Source organism: Protopterus annectens, chromosome 4.part0 (genome assembly GCF_019279795.1).
Source record: "Protopterus annectens isolate FY-2018-M chromosome 4.part0, PAN1.0, whole genome shotgun sequence".
Lineage (NCBI taxonomy): Eukaryota > Metazoa > Chordata > Ceratodontiformes > Protopteridae > Protopterus > Protopterus annectens.
This window is the reverse complement of record NC_056733.1, coordinates 1,875,590,847-1,875,610,009: the sequence shown is the minus strand read 5'-3', so window position 1 is coordinate 1,875,610,009 and position 19,163 is coordinate 1,875,590,847. Positions and strand designations below refer to the sequence as shown.

At 40.2% G+C, this 19,163-nt stretch overlaps 1 protein-coding gene and 1 non-coding gene across 4 annotated transcripts in view; both read left to right on the top strand.

The window, feature by feature from the left end:
* The window catches only part of GEMIN5 (gem nuclear organelle associated protein 5), a 1,677,795-nt gene that overhangs the window by 1,465,389 nt on the left and 193,243 nt on the right, over positions 1–19,163 (top strand). For all 3 annotated transcript variants that reach the window (XM_044069545.1, XM_044069544.1, XM_044069546.1), the window contains one exon: positions 14,559–15,129. In XM_044069545.1, coding sequence (XP_043925480.1) covers positions 14,559–15,129 — 571 coding nt within the window. The remainder of the gene's footprint in view (positions 1–14,558; positions 15,130–19,163) is intronic.
* TRNAV-AAC lies at positions 14,048–14,120 on the top strand. The gene has a single exon. It is a non-coding gene; the product is annotated as a tRNA-Val (tRNA).

The following is a 19,163-nucleotide window of genomic DNA, read 5'->3' as shown; positions in this document are numbered from 1 at the left end:
TTTTCTGATTGCGACGCACATCCCTGGGAGATCCAATGTCATAGCAGACAGACAGGCTCAGCAGTGCTATTCTCATGCCTTATGAGTGGTCTGTGAATCAGGAAGTTGTGGATCTTATCTTCCGCAAATGGGGACAGCCTTGCTGTGATCTGTTTGCCATTCCTCTCAACAGCAAATGCAGCAACTACTTCTCCCGCTTCCAGGTCACATACCCAGAGACGCTCTGGTCCACAATTGGCCTCAGGGACTCCTTTATGCTTTTCCCCCGTTTCCTCTCATACCAAGACTCGTACAGAAAGCAAAATCGTTGGGTAGCAAAATGATCCTCATTGCCCCTTATTGGCCTCGACAGATATGGTTTCCATTCCTTCATCCCTACCTTGTCGATCAGCCCTGGATTCTGTACCCGATTCCAGATCTTCTGATTCATCAATCAGGCAGGTTGCATCAATCCCTCCAAACACTCCAGCTTACAGCTTGGTTACTCCAATTCCAACCTTAGCCAGGCTTCCCGGTTTCTCCCCAGCAGTCCGTGATATTATCGTTTCCTCACATAAGTCTACTACGAGAAAAACGTATGCTAGTAAATGGAAACTGTTTTCTTGCTGGGCAGAGTCTAGGAATGTGGATCCTTTCTCAGCCCCAATCCATGAAATTCTTGAATTTCTGGCACAACTTTTTCAGTCCAGTGCTGCTTCCTTTACTATTAGAGTACAGTTAGCGGCCATTTCAAATTTTCATATCTGATTGTTGAATTCTATCATAATGTCTCATAAGCTGTGTAAGGCTTTTTTGAGAGGAACATCTCTTCTTAGACCTCCAGTGAGAGCCCCCCCCCTCCTTGTGATCTTAATTTAGTCTTAACTTCCTTAATTTTGCCTCCTTTTGAACCGGCAGCATCATGTTCCCTTAAGTTTCTGTCTTGGAAGACATTTTTTCTGGTTGCTATCATTTCAGCTAGGTGTGTCTCAGAACTTCAAGCACTATGTGTTCGCCCTCCTTACCTAGTGTTTCACAAGGACAGTTTCTATGAGGACTAATCCATCCTTTCTTCCTAAAGTTTGCTCAGAGAACAATTTAAATCAATCCACAGATCTCCCAGTGTTCTTTCCCAATCAGAGCAATGGGCAGAATACAAGCTCCACCAACTGGATGTTCATAGACAGTTGCGTTTTTACCTTCATAGAACTAAAGAACTAAGGAAGTCAGACCAGTTATTTCTCTCTTATGCCTTCAACAAACAAGGCCTCCCAGTTTCCAATGTGATCTTATCCAGATGGTTATCTAATACTATTACCTTTATTTACCAGTTACGAAATAGAGTTGCCAGCTAAACCAAAAGGTCGTTCTACCAGGGCATTAGCCACCTCCATAGCTTTTCAGTCTAGGTTGCCCATAGATTCAATCTGTGCAGCTGCCATGTGGGCAAACCCTCATACCTTTATATCTCATTGCAAGGTGGATTTGGTCTCCTGGAGCAGAGCTGACTTTGGACCCACTGTTCTGAAGAGTCTGCTCCAATGAGCCACCCAGGATGCTAGGTGCTAGGGATGCTGTCCCAAACAGCAAGAACTAAGGCGAGATAGACAACTTAACATAAAGAAGTTATGTACCTACCACAACGTTTCATGTTAGTTGTCTTCATCTTACCTTCCTTCTTGCGTCCCTCCCTCCTTCCCACGTCCTAGTGGACTGAGAGAAGTTCTGGTTTTCACTGGCTAAGAATTTTTTTCCTTATTGCTCTCCTGGCCAGGTTTTTTTCGTAACCTATTCTATAATTAGATATATTGAACAACCAGTTCTTAGATAACTGGTTTTCTCAACTTATGTCTGGGATTAGCTATTACAAACGAGATCTGGGTAGCTTTTGCTAGGCATCATGGGATAAGGGGTAGCCTCGAGCCAGTAAACGGCTCTCAAGCTATTGAAGATGGCCGAGTCGAACCCGAGGATTGGTTCCGAACCCAAACAGCAAGAAGGAAGGCGAGATGAAGACAACTAACATGGAACATTATGGTAGGTACATAACTTCTTTTTCGTTGTGTTTCACTGTTGCAGTCATTACATTTGGGTAATCTGCTGGCAAGTTGCCCTCAGTCGGCCTGATTAACAAAGTCTTGGGTCCTGCGTCGGTGGCTGTCCCTTCTTCCATGATGTCAGGTCGTCGGGTATAAAACATGCAGCCGACGCCATTACATCAGTCTTTCTTGCCGCGCGTGCCCGAAGCAGTTCGCAAGTGCCGGTCGGCCGACTCCTGAAATTTTCGTTTTCGAGTTTCAGAACCAAAGTCTTCAACTAAAAAGCTAAGTACACCATTGGGGAAACTTTTTCCTTGCTCCTTACCGATGTCAGTAAAAGTTAATAATTGTATTACTTGTGGGAAGCAAATACCACATAAGGATTTCCATTTGTACTGTATTCCTTGCCCAGGCCCTGACCACGACGTGCCTTGTTGCCGGTTCTGTGCTTTATTTAATCAGCGCACTATCCGTCATCAGTACATTTTTGCATCTAAATATTTTGGATCACGGTTTAATTATCCGGAAATGACGTCGATTAGCAATCTGACTACCGGAATACTGAAAAAACACAAAGAAAAAGACAGAGACAGGCTGTTGAGGTCCAAAACTGCCGACGACACTTCTCCTAAGCCAGTCGCCCGGTACTCAGTGAGGCACTTTTGCAGCACTTGATAACTGCTACTTCTGATTCGCAGGCCTCTACTGAGACCCATTCGGAGTCCGGTATGCCGCGAGATGCTTCAATTAAGGAACCCGCAGATGTCTCTACCTTAGATGGGTCTGGAGCCACTGTGTAGGCACCAGCTTCTGGGGGTGTATTCAGGCTTACAGATTTGTATATTAAACTGACACCATTTTCAATATTAAGGCCAAAATCTCGATCTATGTCTAAAAACCGACGCCCAGGCCACATGTGTAGGCCCCTATGCCTAAAAAACAAATGATCAAAATGGCTGAAGATTTAATTACTCTAATCAGGGATAGTCAACCCCCCCCCCTTCTAAGAGGCCTAGGGCTAAAATTGACTATGAATCTTCTGAACAGGACTCTATTTCTTCTGACTCTTCTAATGAACAGGATTTGACTATACCTACTTATGAGGACTCTGTTGCAGAGGATTCCATTCCTTCTGCTTCTCCCACTGAGGATTTTTCTTTTGGAGAAACTTTACATACCTTAAGGGAACATTTCCACTGGGAAAGTCAGGATTTTTCTGAATCTAAAAAGAGGCTTAGGGATTTTCTTCTTCTTCCTCAGCATAGGCCTTTGGCTATACCTCCTGTTCTAGACATTGTTGATGTGTTTTCAGAATCTAGTATGGCTCCTGATTCACTGCCTCCGGCCCCTTGTAAGCCAGACAGATACTACAGGGTTCCTGACTCTTACAAATTCCTTTTCAAAAATCCTGTTGCAAATCCTGAAACCATTTCTCAGGGCCCAAAGGGCATTAAGGCTTCTACTGCTAAATATCCTACCCCTTCTGATAGAGATTCCAGGGCGCTGGATAGATGGGGTAAAAGGTTTATACTTCTGCAACCTTGGCAATCAGGGCTTTAAACTGTCAATTCCATATGCTAAAATATCAGCAGCATATCATGGGACTTCTTAAACAGAAAATGATGTTGATTTCTGACTGTGGAAAATAAGGATTTACAGGATTTATTGCATTCAGCTGAACAAGTTGGAAAACAAATGTTACAATGTGGTTTTGATTCTTTGGAGGCCTCTTGCAGGACTGCTGTAACTGGGTCTGTGCTTAGAAGGCATGCTTGGCTCAAAAAGCAATCTCTGCCTGATCATGTTAAAGCAAAATTGTTGGATGCTCCTTTACAACAGGACTGTTTCTTTGGTAATAAGGCTGAAGAAGTTCTAAAAAAAGATGGAAGATAAAGCTAAATCTATGTAAACTGTGAAAGATTTCTTACAAGTACAACCTCCAAGATTTAGTAAGCACTGGCCTACTAAGAACTGGTCCTTTCCAGTTCCTTCCAGAGCCACTCAAGTCAAACCCAGACATTCCAAAGGCACCAGGTTTCAGTCCTAAGGGACTTTCAGAACTAAGCAATGGGGTGCCTCCTCTTCCAAATCTGAAACAACAAGACACCTCCCTATGGTAAGCAGTCTGAATGACTTTCCTCTAGAATTACCAAGCACTTACCTTTTAGCCACCCCTTTGGGGAGAAAACTGGCTCTTCATGCAAAAAACTGGCAACTTATAACCCAGGACAAATGGGTTTTAAATATAGTATCCCAGGGATACAGATTTCATTTCCACACATTGCCAACTCCAAACAGATGGCCAGACCTGCCCCCAAATCAGTGGGCAGAGGCCCAGAAACAAGTACTTCCCTCTTAAACATGGGGGCTATTCAACCGGTACCAGAACAGAAAAAGGGACAAGGTTTCTATTCCAGACTTTTCCTGGTGCCCAGACAAGACAAATCATGGCGTCCCATTCTGGACCTGTCTACTCTAAACACCTATCTGGACATTCCAAAATTCAAAATGCTGACTCTTCACCAGTTACTTCCTATGCTAGGCAAAGATGCCTGGTTGGCAACTCTAGATTTAAAAGAGGCTTACCTGCATATCCCAATCAGGGAATCTTGCAGAAGATACCTCAGCTTCAAAGCAGGCTACTTGCATTATCAGTTCTCTGTACTGCCCTTTGGCTTATCTACTGCACCCAGGGTCTTTACAAAGTGCCTGGCTCCAGTAATTGCATTTTGCAGGCAAAGAAATATTCAAATTTATCCATACCTGGACAATTGTCTAATTCAGGCAGAAAACAAGGCCATTCTTCTAAAACATCTGGTGTTTGTAAAAAGGGTTCTAACTTGTCTAGGGTACACTATAAACGAAAAGAAATCACAACTGGTACCCTCTCAAAAAATTACATTCCTGGGTGCAAGCTTGAATACAACTGCCCAGATGGCTTTCCTTACGCCAGAAAAGCAACTTCATTTGGTGACTTACTTCAAGCAGGTGGCCACAAAAACCCTGCTATCTGCAAGTCAAATACTGCAAGCCTTGGGGTTCATGGCCTCCTGCATTCTTCTAATTCCATATGCAAGACTGCATATAAGGAAACTTCAGTGGTACTTAAAAGGTTTATGGAGTCAACATTGTCACAGCCTGGAAACAATGATTCCTATCATTCCTTGCCTGCAACTAGAGTTCCTATGGTGGTCAGAGGCCTGCCACCAAAACAAGACTGCCATTCACACCACCCCCTGCCGTCCAAACACTAACTACAGACGCATCAGGCTATGCATGGGGGGCTCATCTGGCAGGGAAGTGCATTCAGGGCAAATGGAGCCCAAATCAAATGCACCTTCATATCAATCAAAAAGAACTGCTAGCTGTACAGAATGCACTGACAGCCTTCAAGGACTACCTTCATCCAGGACACTTAATGGTAAAGACGGACAACACCACAGTTATGTGGTACATAAACAAGCAGGGGGTGCACATTCCTACACCCTCTGCAGACTAGTCATGGCATTGTGGAACACTGCCTTGAGCTATCAAGTACAACTACAAGCTCAATTCCTACTATAGCTGAATATTTTGGCAGACGAACTAAACAGAAATCTCATGGACCCACACGAATGGTAACTGGAACCACGGATTTTCAACATGTTGACATGCAAATGGGGGAGCCCAGACATAGATCTTTTTGCCTCACCCCAGAACTACCAGTTGGACAAATTTTGCACAAGAGCTCCTCACAAAAAAGCCTGGAAAGTGGATGCTCTGTCCTTCAGCTGGGAAAACATATCACTCTATGCCTTTCCCCCTCTGCCTCTACTCTCCAAAGTGCTACTAAAAGTCAAACAGGACAAACCAAAAATGATTTTGATTGCTCCAGACTGGCCTCGCCAACACTGGTACCCACTCCTACGCAGTCTGTCACAAATCTCTCCATGGCACCTGCCTCAGACACCTTCCTTACTGTCTCAGCAGAACAACCAAATTCTGCACCCTCGGCTCCAAACTTTGAATCTTGCAGCTTGGCTAATCACTTAAATTCCCCCTTAGCATCCCTCAGCAAACCTGTGATGGATGTCATTTTGGAGGCGAGAAGACTTAGTACTAGAAAATCGTATGCTGACAAATGGAAAAGATTCTGTGCCTGGAATCACTCTCAAGGGATAAGCACAGCAGTGCCCAATTTACCTCCGATTTTGCAATACTTAACTGAGATGCTTCACAAGGGCCTGCTTTTTTCTTCCATAAAAATCCATGCCTCAGCCATGTCAGCTCATTACAACACAGAACCTCCCCTCTTCTCTCATCCTCTGCTAAAGCATTATCTCAGAGGGGCCAAAAACTTGAGACCACCCAGGAGAGCTCCAACTCCTGCCTGGGACCTTAAATTTGTATTGGAGAAACCCACTCTCCCTCCTTTCGAGCCAGCTGCTACTGCAGACTTAAAATTTCTCTCCTGGAAAACCAACTTCCTTTTAGCAATCACTTCGGCTAGAAGGATTTCTGAATTACAGGCCCTTATGGCAGTGGAGCCTTTCATCATTTTTCATGCGGACAGGGTGTCACTCAGGACCAACCCATCCTTCATGCCCAAGGTGGTATCCAATGTGGCTCTTAATCAGTCCATTCATTTGCCAACTTTCTTTCTCAATCCACAGAACAAGGGGGAGCAGATTCTGCATTCATTGGATGTACACAGACAACTTAGATTTTAGTTGGACAGGACTAAATCACTAAATCCCGAAGAAAATCTGAACTGCTGGTAGCATTTGCTGCAGGGGCAGAGGGAAAGGCTATTTCAAAGCAAACCATTTCCAAATGGATAAGCCATTTTATTCATTTCTGCTATAAGCACCATGGAAAACCTATCCCCCAGGGGATCAGATCCCATTCCACCAGGGCTGAATCTACTTCTACAGCCTTTTGTCAGAGGTGTTCCTACCAGGGATATTCTAGAAGCTGCTACCTAGAGTTCAGTTCATACTTTCACCAAACATTATAATTTACCAATTTTCTCTAAATCCAGAGCTGGCTTTGCCACTGCTGTTTTGCAGGGCCTTATAGCCGGTCCTAATGCTGTATAAATCCATCCTCCCAATCATAGCTTTGGGAATGTACCCAAATGTAATGACTGCAACAGTGAAACATGAAGAACATAGTACAGTTGTGTACACTTACCATAAATGTAGATGTTCGAGTGTATTCACTGTTGCAGTCCTGGTTACCCTCCCTCCAACCCCCTGTTTTTCTCTTACTATGCCTCTACTTTCTTTTACTACACTTAAAAGCCTTTTTGGTGTATTTGCCTTTGTTTGGAGGATTATTTTTGTGTTTTAAATTATATATATATGTATATTTTGCTCCCCATTTGGGGGGCACCTGACATCTGGGGCAAGAAAAACTGATGTAATGGCGTCGGCTGCATGTTTTTATACCCCTGACGACCTGACGTCATGGAAGAAGGGGACAGCAACCGACGCAGGACCCAAGACTTTGTTAATCAGGCCGAATGAGGGCAACCTGCCAGCAGATTACCCAAATGTAATGACTGCAACAGTGAATGCACTCTAACATCTACATTTATGGTAAGTGTACACAACTGTACTTTTTGCTGACTCCTAAGACTACAGCAATAAGAATTTGAGTTGCAAGCGCTCGTGGTGGGGCAGCCTTATCTTATTTTATACAAAGAAAAGGTTTCCTTGAGAGCTAATCCTGATTTTATGCCTCAAGTTTAATTTGAGTTTACTCTGAACAAGGCTCTCTATCTCCATGTCTTCTTTCCAGAACCTGAAAACAGGGGAGAAAGGATTATTCATACTCTGGATGTTATTCATACTCTGGATGTTCACAGACAACTCCGATATTATCTTGACAAAACTAAATCCTTCAGGAATTCTGATCGGTTATTCATCTCTTATGAAAGTAAGAGAAAAAAACAACTTATTAAAGCAGACTACCTCAACATGGTTGTCCCATACTATTTCCTTTTGTTATACTTGCCACAACAAGGCAATTCCAGGCAGACTTAAGGCTCACTCTGAGCCTTTGCTTCATCAATGGCTTTTTGGAAATAGGTGGATTCTAGAAGTATTTTAGAAGCAGCAATCTGGTCCTGTCTACATACCTTTACAAAGCACTTCACACTTGATTCCTTCTCTAGATCTAAAGCAGGCTTTGCTAGACCATTCTCCAAGGGTTCCTGGGCCCTCACCCTTCCTCCTCACAGTAAGCATAAGAAATGGTTGTCTACCCATATAGCTAAGGTTACTGTAACAGTGATTGTGATGAACATAGTACAGTTGTGTAAGTAAATTTACCACAATAGATGTTCAAATGATCATTGCTGCAGTAGCCGTTCCCTCATTCCATCCTCCTTATTTTTGTATATTTTTTATTCAAAGAGTGGAGATTTTGAATGCTACTTATCTAGCATTGACCCCTTTCAGGGCTGTAGTCTCACTGTCTAAGTTGGCAAGAAACCTCTGAAGGCTTTGGCCCCCAAACTATTAATTTTATCTGTGCTCAAACTACAAATGGTTTGGGTGTGTGGAAGGTGCTGTTAAGGATCTGGAAGCTGGATAGCTGTTGTATCTTATGCAGGATATGATTTTACTGAAGCAATGATCATTTGAAAATCTACCATTATGGTAAGTTTACTTGGACGACTGTATTTTCTCCCTCACCATCTGTGCACTGAGAAGGGAACTTGAAGTTCCCAGAAGCTTTTTCTCAAAGATGGCAGAGGAAATGTTGCCCCTTGTTCCTGTAGCTCCTGTGTTAGACATTTCCATCAGATAAACTTTCAGATATATGAAGTCTGTGGATTGTCTATGGATTGAGTATTAATAATAGTTTTTATTGGAAAATTTGCTACATTCCCACAAAATTGATGTTCCTGTTTGTGAAACATGGTTAAAAAACAATAACTGCAGCCCAGTTCTGTCAGGGTATAAATGTTTTTACTGTAACAGACATTCTAACAAAAATCAGGTAGAAGTGTTATGATAAGGATTAAAGATTGCTATAAGACCTGTGATTACTAGATGTTCAATGATAACACCAACACTATAGACTAACTGTGACAATAAAGACAACCCTGGGATATATAACAATTGTTGGAGTGTATAGACCACCAAAGTCAAGTGAAGATGACCTAGAGGAATTCTTACATTTCTTGCATGAAACACCGGAGGGAAAAATAATATTATCTGGGGACTTCTGTTTGCCAGAAACACATTGGAATAATATTTATTCAACATTAGTAAGGAAATTATTCACAATGTATATTCAGGAACTACCAGAGGACATAACATACTAGACATTGTGTTCCTAAAGAAATTACTGTTACTTTAAGTCAAGTTTTACCACCGTTGATGTGCAGTGATCATGGGGTTATAAAGGTTAATTTGTTGCTAGATAATTCTGCCATACTGAAATCTAAACCAATGCACAGAAGTTTAATTACAGATTATATGGAAGCAAAACAATCACTGTGTAAAATTAACTGGAGTGAGGTGTTCAGTGGAAAACTGCAAATGGAATGTGGAAAGTTTTGAAAGTGAAATTGTTTGAGTGCAAAAAATCAAAAAAATGTTTAACATCAGGATCTAGGCATACAATGTCAGGGGGTATATACATTTCCATAAGAACAAGATATCTGATAAGGCGAGAGACAAAAATATAAGAAATGGAAGAGAGGTTGGTTGAACTACAACTTTGAAAACTGAAATAAACAAGCTGGACAAACATATTAGGCATAGTGTGAGAGAAGATCAATGAAAATTTGAAGAAAATGTATATAATGATATTGAGCATAATAGGAAACCTTTTTATAGATGCACAAGATGTGGAAGGAGTAAAGACACATTGACAAACTGTGTGTGCAGACTCTAAAATTTATTCTCGGACACAACAGATTATAGATATATTTACAAAATCTTATGCAAAAAAGTTTGGCTCCACAAAAGGTGTGATACGTTATCTTAGTGACATCCAGGTAACCCCAGATACTGGAATCAAATTATATTTTATTGAAAAAGAACTGTGCAAACTGGATCCAAACAAAGCACAGGGAGGAGACTGAATTAATAATAATGACCTGAGAACACTTCAGCAAGAACTTACAGTACCATTATATCTATGTCAGTAGGTCATATAAATATGGGGAGATTCCTCAAGATGGAGTCGTGCACTTATTAAACCCATCTTTAAGGGAAAGGGGAGTAGGACAAACCCAGAGTAATATAGACCCTTAAGTCTACTTTCATGTTGTGGAAAAATAATGGAGAAGGTAATATTGGATAAGTTATTGTCACAACTGGATAGGTTGAGACTTAAAACCATACATCAGCATGCATATGTTGAAAATAGATCTATTACCACCTGTAACATGATGTTCTAAAATAGTATAATAGCTATGAATGAAAAATTATGCTGTTATATAATTTATATAGATTTAACTTCAGCATTTGACAGGGTCATACACAAAACACTGATCAATAAATTAGTACAACTCTGTATTGATGTACTCTTGATAAGATGGATAGCTGCATGGCTTACAAATAGGACATGTCAAGTATCATCCAGCAACTGGACAGGTGAAATCCTTGGTTATAGTCAGTGTGTCCCACAGGGCTCTGTCCTAGGCCCTTACTTGTTTAGATGTATCTTTTAAACCTAACTTTTTCATCTGAGGTGTTCTATAGTCTATATTCAGACAACCTGAAATTGGGTAAACTGATTACATGTGTTACAGATAAGGCATGTCTGCAAAATAACTTGACTAAATTGACCATTTGGATACAGGAGAATAGTATGCTGATAAATGCATCAAAAACTAAGCATATGAGATTTGGGAGACATAAATTGAAGGGTGAATATTTAATACACAGTGATTGAAACTGTAGACTCATTTAAGGACCTGGGTAAATGAGTAGATTCTGCTATGAGTTTTTCTAATCATATCAACCAGTTGGTTAATGATAGTTATAGAACTATAGGTTGTATAAAATGATTTAAAGTCTTTTAAATCAAAAATGATGGTCATTGTGTGTTAGTTACATTAGACCCAAACTTATTTATTGCATTTGTTAACCAGGAGAGTCCACTGGGCTAAAATGAACCCATTTTTAGTGGAGGCCCAGGGAGAAAAGCTCCACAATAATTGCATACAATTAATACACACAAAATATTAGTACACATAAGAATATCAAGCAGTAGTATTACAATCATGGTGAAATAGCCTTAATAACTGGCATACATTCAAACACACAGTGTAAAATATATCTGCAAGGATCATAGCAGAGGGGAGTTAAATTCAGTGTAAGAATGGAGGGCTAAGGAGGGAAAGAAGTAAAGCTAATGCGCCAGCAAGCAGTAGGTTGGCAGAGAGAATAGAAAGGAAATTATAGTAATAGAATAGTTAAAGGTGAAGCACAGGGAAGATAAGTCAGGTGTTGGGGTTTATTTCGGTGCAGGAGCATAATCAATGAGAGGATAGATGTAGTTTGAGGGATTTTTTAAAGGAGGCAGGACTATAGATAGTCCTGAGTGAGGGGGCGATTGTTCCATGACTTGGAGACAGTATAGGAATACATTTGGCCGGCTGAGAAATTGGGTTTCTCAATAGACAGTAACATTTTGTTTTCTGAACTGAAGTGTTTGTTAGAATGGTACATGGTCAGTATGGAGGAGAGGAAAGGATAGGTTTTTGGATGATAGATAAACTTGTGGGCTGTAGTTAATTGTAGAAAAGAGAGAGAGTTCTAGCCAATTTAGTTGAAGCAGAGAGGAACAGTAATGGGTAGAAAATTTTGCATTAGTAGCAAATTTGCGATTTTGTTGTAGCAAGAGTCTAGTTTTGTTCTCAAGGAGGACTGTAGATTGGTCAGGATGGGAGCACCATATAACAGAGTAGGAAGCAGGAGAGGCTACGAAAATAGTTGTCTATACAAGGCACCTAGTTGTTGATGTTACTGTAGATGTAAAGGTCGAAAGTTAATTTGCCATCAATGATGACACCTAGCAATTTGGTACTAGGAACAACTTCAACGATAGTGTTGGTTTGGGAGTTAATGGAGAATAGTGACTTGTCAACAGGGTTGGATTTTGTGGGGGAAAATATTAAAAGTTTTGTTTTATTGGGGTTGAGGGTGAGATGGTTCTGGGACATTCAGGTTTCGGTGCAAGAAAAGGCTTCTTGGGTGAGATACTGTAGTGCTGTGGCGGATTTAGAAAAGCAGATGATAGTGGAGTCATCTGCATATTGGATAACGGTACTATGGGTAAGAGTGGTATGAAAGTCATTAACAAATAAGAGTAGACCCAGTATTGAACCTTGGGGGACACCAGTATTAGTATTTATGAAAGGGGAAGAGGAGTGTTGCCATATACTAAATTGATGCCTATTAATGAGGTAATTAGTAAACCATTGTAGGGTGGGGGGAGATAGGTTGAGGTTAGAGAGTTTAGTAAGCAGGAGGGAGTGGGATATAATGTCAAATGCCTTTGATAAATCAAGAAAGAGTGCCGAGACTAAGGACCCAGCATTTCAAGCCCTGTTGACTGTATCCAAAAAGGAAATGAGGGCAGTGTTGGTGCTATGTCCAGGCCTAAAGCCATGTTGAGTGGGGGAGAGGATTTGGTGTTTTACCAGATGACTTGAGTATGGAATAACAATATGGAAACCCTATAAGAAAACAAGCATGACTAAACTGGAAAGAGTACAGTAGAAATATACCAAGGGCATTCATGGATGTGAAAATTTAAGTTATGAAAGACTAAAATATCTGATCTTGTACAGTGTCTCTCTTACAGGTATCTAAGAGGCTCTCTTATTCAGGCATACAGGGCATTTAGAGACAACTTTCTCTGGGAATGTCTGGGGTTATCAAAAAGTACAAGAGTATCATCAGACAACCTTTGTAGAAGATTCTATAGGAATGAGAAGTGTACTAATTGGTTCTCTGCCAGAGTAGCTGACTCATGGAACAGACTACCAAATTACATTAAAGCAAGTACTAGTTTAGATATTTTTTAAGAACAGCATGGACACTTACTATGGGAACAAGTGTTTTGTTATGTTGGCAAGCTAGAAGGACATGAATGCCCGTGCTTGAAATATTTGTATGTGTGTGTGTATATGGCCTTCTCGCTCCCCCAGAAGCATCTTAATAAATGTATGAAAAAAAAGGAAGTGAATCCCTTAGTTATGCCCCTCCCTTCTGTTAAAGGATATTGTGTTTGCACCATGAAAGCATCTGTGTTTCATTTCTTTTTTCTCCAGCTGAGTGGAGTGAACTCCTCTTTAAGCATTGTACAGTTGAATGACTCTGTGATTTGTCCAGCTTAGGTTAAGAGATCTAGGGCCTAACTGTCTTATTGCTGGATAAGTGTTGTATGAAGAGGTTGGACAAGATTGTAATCCTCTGCCATGACATGACTTAGACCCCTCAATGGTCTCACCTTCCAGGTTCCAGTCTTTGTTAGCAGCGGAAATGCTGCATAAATATGCTCATTTCCTGACTGTAGTGTCAAGGAAGATCTGTTTAGAACCCCTACTCTGTCTCTTGCATTGTGTATCTTATTGCAGCTTTTACTGTGTTTATGCAGTGGTTAGGGGCAGCAGGCCCTGATATGTGCCTGCACAGAATGACTTTGCTCAAGTTTTCCTACTTTAAGACTGACCTGATGAAGACCATCTTGAATTCTGTCTTCCAGAGAGAGCTGCTCTGGGGCTGACCTCCCATGATTTGGTTGAGTACCCACAAAGAAGGCAGGATGCCTTGCCACTGTGTAGGGCTTCTGTGACCCATCCATAATCCCCATATTATATTTCGTGCTTAGCCAGAGTATAGGAAAATAAGCCCCCTTGTAGACTGAAGAGGTGCCCAGGTGTCGAGCAGTAATGTCTCCTTCATTGCTATTAGGCAAGTCTTCCTGGAGGGCAAGTCTACTGGCCCAGCAGTACTGATCATGGCTTACCCTTAGGGAGCAGTTATGTATTCCGGTGATCCACTTTCAGGAATTGTTTTGGTTCTGTAGTGTAGTGGTAATTATATCTGCCTAACACGCAGAAGGTCCTGGGTTCAATCCCCAGTGGAACCATTATGTTAGAGAAAGGTAAGTAGGAGTAGGCAAATTCTTTCCTCAGTGTGAAAGAGAATATCAGATTTGATGTTACGAGTGAAACTCATGGAAAGATTATCTAGAGGCATTCTTGTAATAAGAAGCATATGAACACATTTGTTGGGTGGGAGTTTAGTATAATGGTTAACGTGTTTACCTTACAGACACAAGGTGCAGGGTTTGATTCCTACATTGGGTCATTGGCTAGGCTTAAAATGGCCCACAAGGGCAGATAGCCTAGTACTAATCTATGACTCTATGAACATTGGTCTGTAAATTTCCTCTTGAAGATTATGGTTATTACTGAAATGCCTGTGTAGGTGAGTAACTTATTTGTCTTCCATTTGAATTCAGTTTTAGTGTTAATCATGTGTAGAAAGAAATAAAACTTACATGTAGTTTTTCCTTTTCATCTAGGTCCTTCTTATCTTCTAAACAAAGTAGATGGCCAAAATACTTGTAGCATGGCTGCATCTGAAAGCTTAAATGCATTTTTCTATTATGGACAGTTGTATGAATTCTGGTGGAACCAAAGTTCAGTTCCTTGTGAATTTACTACATTGCCCAAACAGGAGAGCTGTGAGCAAAATCATTCTTCAGTTGCCATTGAGACTCCGGAGGTTATTGAAGCAGCAGCAGATGTGAAAGAGAATACTAAAGCAGTCAGCTGCAGTTCTACAGCTGGTGAAATGCAAATGGATATAAAAGAAGCAAGCAGACAGCAGTTACTGGAAAGAGTCTCACAATTAGAAAATTACAAGGTTCTTCTTTCTGATCTTCAGGCTTATATTCAGAGTATACAACGTGAAATAAAAGACATTCAAGACTCTATGGTAAAGATGGTCTTGGAACATAAGAAGAACCTAGCTGCAGCAACCCAAACAAGAGATTTAGAAGAAGATAAGGAAGGTCAAACGGAAGACACTAAAGATTCTGCTAAGACAGAAATAGATGCTTGTCTGACACCTGTGGACAGTTGCTCTTCCAGGTATGCGCAGTTAAACTCAGTCTAATTTCTTAATTGCTAGTAACAGACGTAATCTGCTTCTGTGAATGGCTGATAAATAGGGTGCCATATAAAATTGCCACAATTATGATACTGAGAGTTGCAGGACTAAAAGTGTGTGCCAAATATGCTACATTATTGCATTCTGATAACAGACTGGGGCAGGAGAATTTAAGGTGCTATTTTGAACACACGTTCACCAACTTCCATATAGTATACATAGTGAGTGGAAGAACCATTAATCAGATGGCCGCATCATCATCTGCTATGTTTTGTGTTCACAAGCTTTGATGTAGTATATATAGTGCGAGTGGGAGAAAATAATCAGGTGACCTTATCCATCATATGATTTGAATTAGTCATATCATTGCCTAAGAGTGCGACTCTGAGCAAGTCACCTAACCAGACACTGCTCCCGGACTGAGTCTGAAAATTGTCCATGGAGATCAGTACTTTACCCCAGGAAGAAATGCAAATAAATAAACCATTGGCAGTTGACATCAGTGTAGCTTGAATTTGGTAGAAACATTATTTTAGTCTTTTGCTGTGAATTCTCCCTAGAGTAAAGTATTCTTGGTTCATTTTTGACATTTAAAAATTAATTGGAAGGCAGTTAAACCTAAAGGTTCTGATTGTGAGATGGGTAACATGCATACCTTGTTTCCTTTTAAGATGCTGTCTCAAAGTCATCTGTTTCAGCTCCCCCTACTAGTATTTGTTCTGCTTCTTTCCAAGTGTTTATTATGCATGGATGACAGTATCATTCTGTCTCATGGCTATCATATTCCCCTCACTGACATTTTGGGTTATCTGCCAAGATAACCCAGTACTGGCCATCTTTCAAAAGCTCAGACTCCCTCCCTGTCTCTTCCTATGACAGCTGATTAGTTGAGAATTTCCTGAGAGATAAGCCTTCAGCTGTCAGAGGAAATGAGTGTGTCCAGTCTTTTTTTCTGCCATTCAACGTGGAAAGTCCTCTGACTCATCATAGGATCCAGTGCTGATTTTCCAGCTTATTGCTCAGATCAGCCCCATTTGGGGCCCCCTTCCTCTCATTGTATTATTAGATTCATTATTCTCTTTCTATTTTTGTTGACTTCAAAATATATTAATTTTAATATTTTATTCTGTCAGTGTTTATAGTAATTCTTGTGGAAAGTCCTGCTCGCAGCAGCATTTATTTGGCTTCTGTCTTTGACAAATGCTTGTTTTTACTGTTTCCTCACTTTCAGTCTCCCTCTCTCATATAAGTGCAGTGCATATGTGTGCTGTTAGACACTAGGGGCTATCTCTTGCATCAGAACCTTGAATTAATCACACCAGTCTTTACTGTTATTCTCCTTTATTTTTATCTTTTGGCAGGAAAATATTACAAAACACAGATTTTTTTCATCTTTTATGCCTTATTTACTATATCTATGACTCTGCTCTGTGTGTGTTTAACCTTGTATCATGATTTTACTGTAAATTAAGCTATTTGAATGTAAAGTTATTTTACTGTCTCGCAAGAAAATATAGTTTAAATTGCTTTTAAACATTATTTAATGGCAGTTTAACATGGTTAAAATGTGTGGAGCTAATTCCTAACACTGGTTTGGCCCATTGTTTGTTTTTGTGTGTGAGTGTGAGATAATAGCACATTTGGCAAAGTTTAGTTGAGATCGGAGGTAAATCAGCTAGGAGGAGGGAATTGTGGGTAGGGAAGGAGTCAGAGCTATCAGATCCAATAATGTTTTATAAGGTGCTGAGGGTGGATCCGACCAGATCCAATAAACCCACATGCTGAAAAGGATGAAAATAGACAACAGTAGATCCATCTGTTAATTGTGGAACCTTTTGCTGGGGACAGCTTCTCCAGGATGGGTGTCTCAATTTTCTTTATTTTATTTTCATCTTTTTAACTGATGGTCTTGTTTGCCCTCATCAAAAACTCAAGTATTTTCCCTTCTCTTTCCCCATTCCCTTATCTTCGTCATTAGAAGTAATCTATTTAAGAAGTTCCTTAAGGACTACTTTTATTGCGTCAGTCCAGAAGAGTCAGGGAGTTGAATTTTTTACATAATGGGCAGCAAGTCCAGATGCCCAACTTCATGACAGACGCACATTTCATGTGTGGATCTTTGGGTCTTGGGAAGAGATCTTGTGACTGCACTGTCAACACTTTTAAAAGTCAGAGGCCTTAGCATCCTTATCCATTCTAATGGCTGTCAAATACAGTCATCAAATCCAAAAAGAACAGCTAGTAATAACAGTATAAAGAGAACAGCTACAAATATGCTTTACCATAAAAAGAAAGCTATGGAGTTAAATAAGAGGGAAAGATATATATATATTTTTTTTTAAACAAGGACCTTTAAAGCTTTCAATGGCAGTAATGAGACTTGAATATTCTCAGGAGTGCAGGGCATTATGGGATAGGGGAAAAGCTGGAGCTAGTAAGTTTGTTTTTGCTGTGGAAACGAGGTATTTTCAGTGACCATTTCACCATTTCTTGTCTCCAGACAGGACCAGCATATGTTATGTGCAAATTTCCTGGGAGACATTTACCATTTTCAGCAAGTATTTTCCACCAAGTACTTCACAGAGTGACTTTAGAGACAGAGAATGAAAGAGCTGGTTGCTTTCCAGGAAGGCGTATCTTTATCTTATCTATCTATATCTGTGTGTGTCTCTGTAGATCTATATACACATACATACATACATACACATGCACACACAACATATGCATGCATACATATACATACACACAAACAGGAGATTAGAATGTAGTGAGAACTTTTACAGATGGAGAAGTGGTCCTGGAGCAGTCCAAATTTCCAGAATATGGAGGTATCTGGGGTGTCACGGTAATGACTAACTGCTGCTCAGTAGTACAGAGGGCTCCTCGTTAAGCATATTGTTCGAAGAGATATATATTTTATCAGTCCAACAACTTGACCCATATTATATTATGAGCAGCCATGTGTGGTAGCAGCATCTTATACGCATCTAGTAGTGATTTCTGAGAATGCTCCTTTGAAGTGTTATCTGAAAGCTAATCTTACACCCATCTAATAGTAATTTCTGAGACTGCTCCTTTGAAGTGTTATCTGAAAGCTAATGTCTCAGTTCACAGTGCCAGTAGATGTTTCCTGCTTATTACTTAAAATGAGCACTATGAACTAGATTGATAAACTTGTAATGCATGTACGTTTGCCTATGTCACAAGTGATAATTCAATAAAGGTGTTTAAAAAAAAACTTGTAATGCAGACAAGTAAGTTCAATAGAGACTTTCAGAAAAGGATCAAGGGATGTGATAAGACTGAAAAAAATTATTATAATTTTTATTGAAATTACAGATGACAAATCAATGGGGAAAAGCAAAGAGACATTGAGGCTTAAAAGGGGAGGACTGGAGAGCTTGCAGAATAAGTTAAATGAGGGCAGTTTGACAGTCCCAAGTGCAAGAGGGGACTAGATGCAAAACAGAACATATTAGTCAAAATACATGGACATTTTAGATGTGCTTAAAGAATTTCTCTGACTATGAAAAGGCACTAGTGGTGCCACTGTGACAACAAAGGCTGGAAAGAATTATTGCTTACGGGGAGCTCTTTTTAATTGTACCACTTGTTGCTGTTTTTACGTGGGAAAAACAAACAGATCATTGAGGGAACGCATCGGGGACCATATTTATTGCATTCAAAGGGATGAAGAGTATAATGCCATAGCGAAACATGTTAAAAACGAAGGAATCCAACACATGTTTTTATTTCAGATATTGCACATTCAGTATGACAATTTAAGAATGGGCAATATTGTCAATGACACGGAAAATGCAGAACTTAAATGGATTCTTAGACTAGGAGCCCACAGGGGAAGAAGGTTAAAAGAAGCTATTTCCCTCAAACCCATATTGACTGCTAGGGCTTATAGATAGTTTCATATGGCTTTTAGATTCTGTGCACTGATTGAGGGCATTCATATTAATATATTTATATTCATATTTTGCTATATTCAAAATTTTTTTTAAAA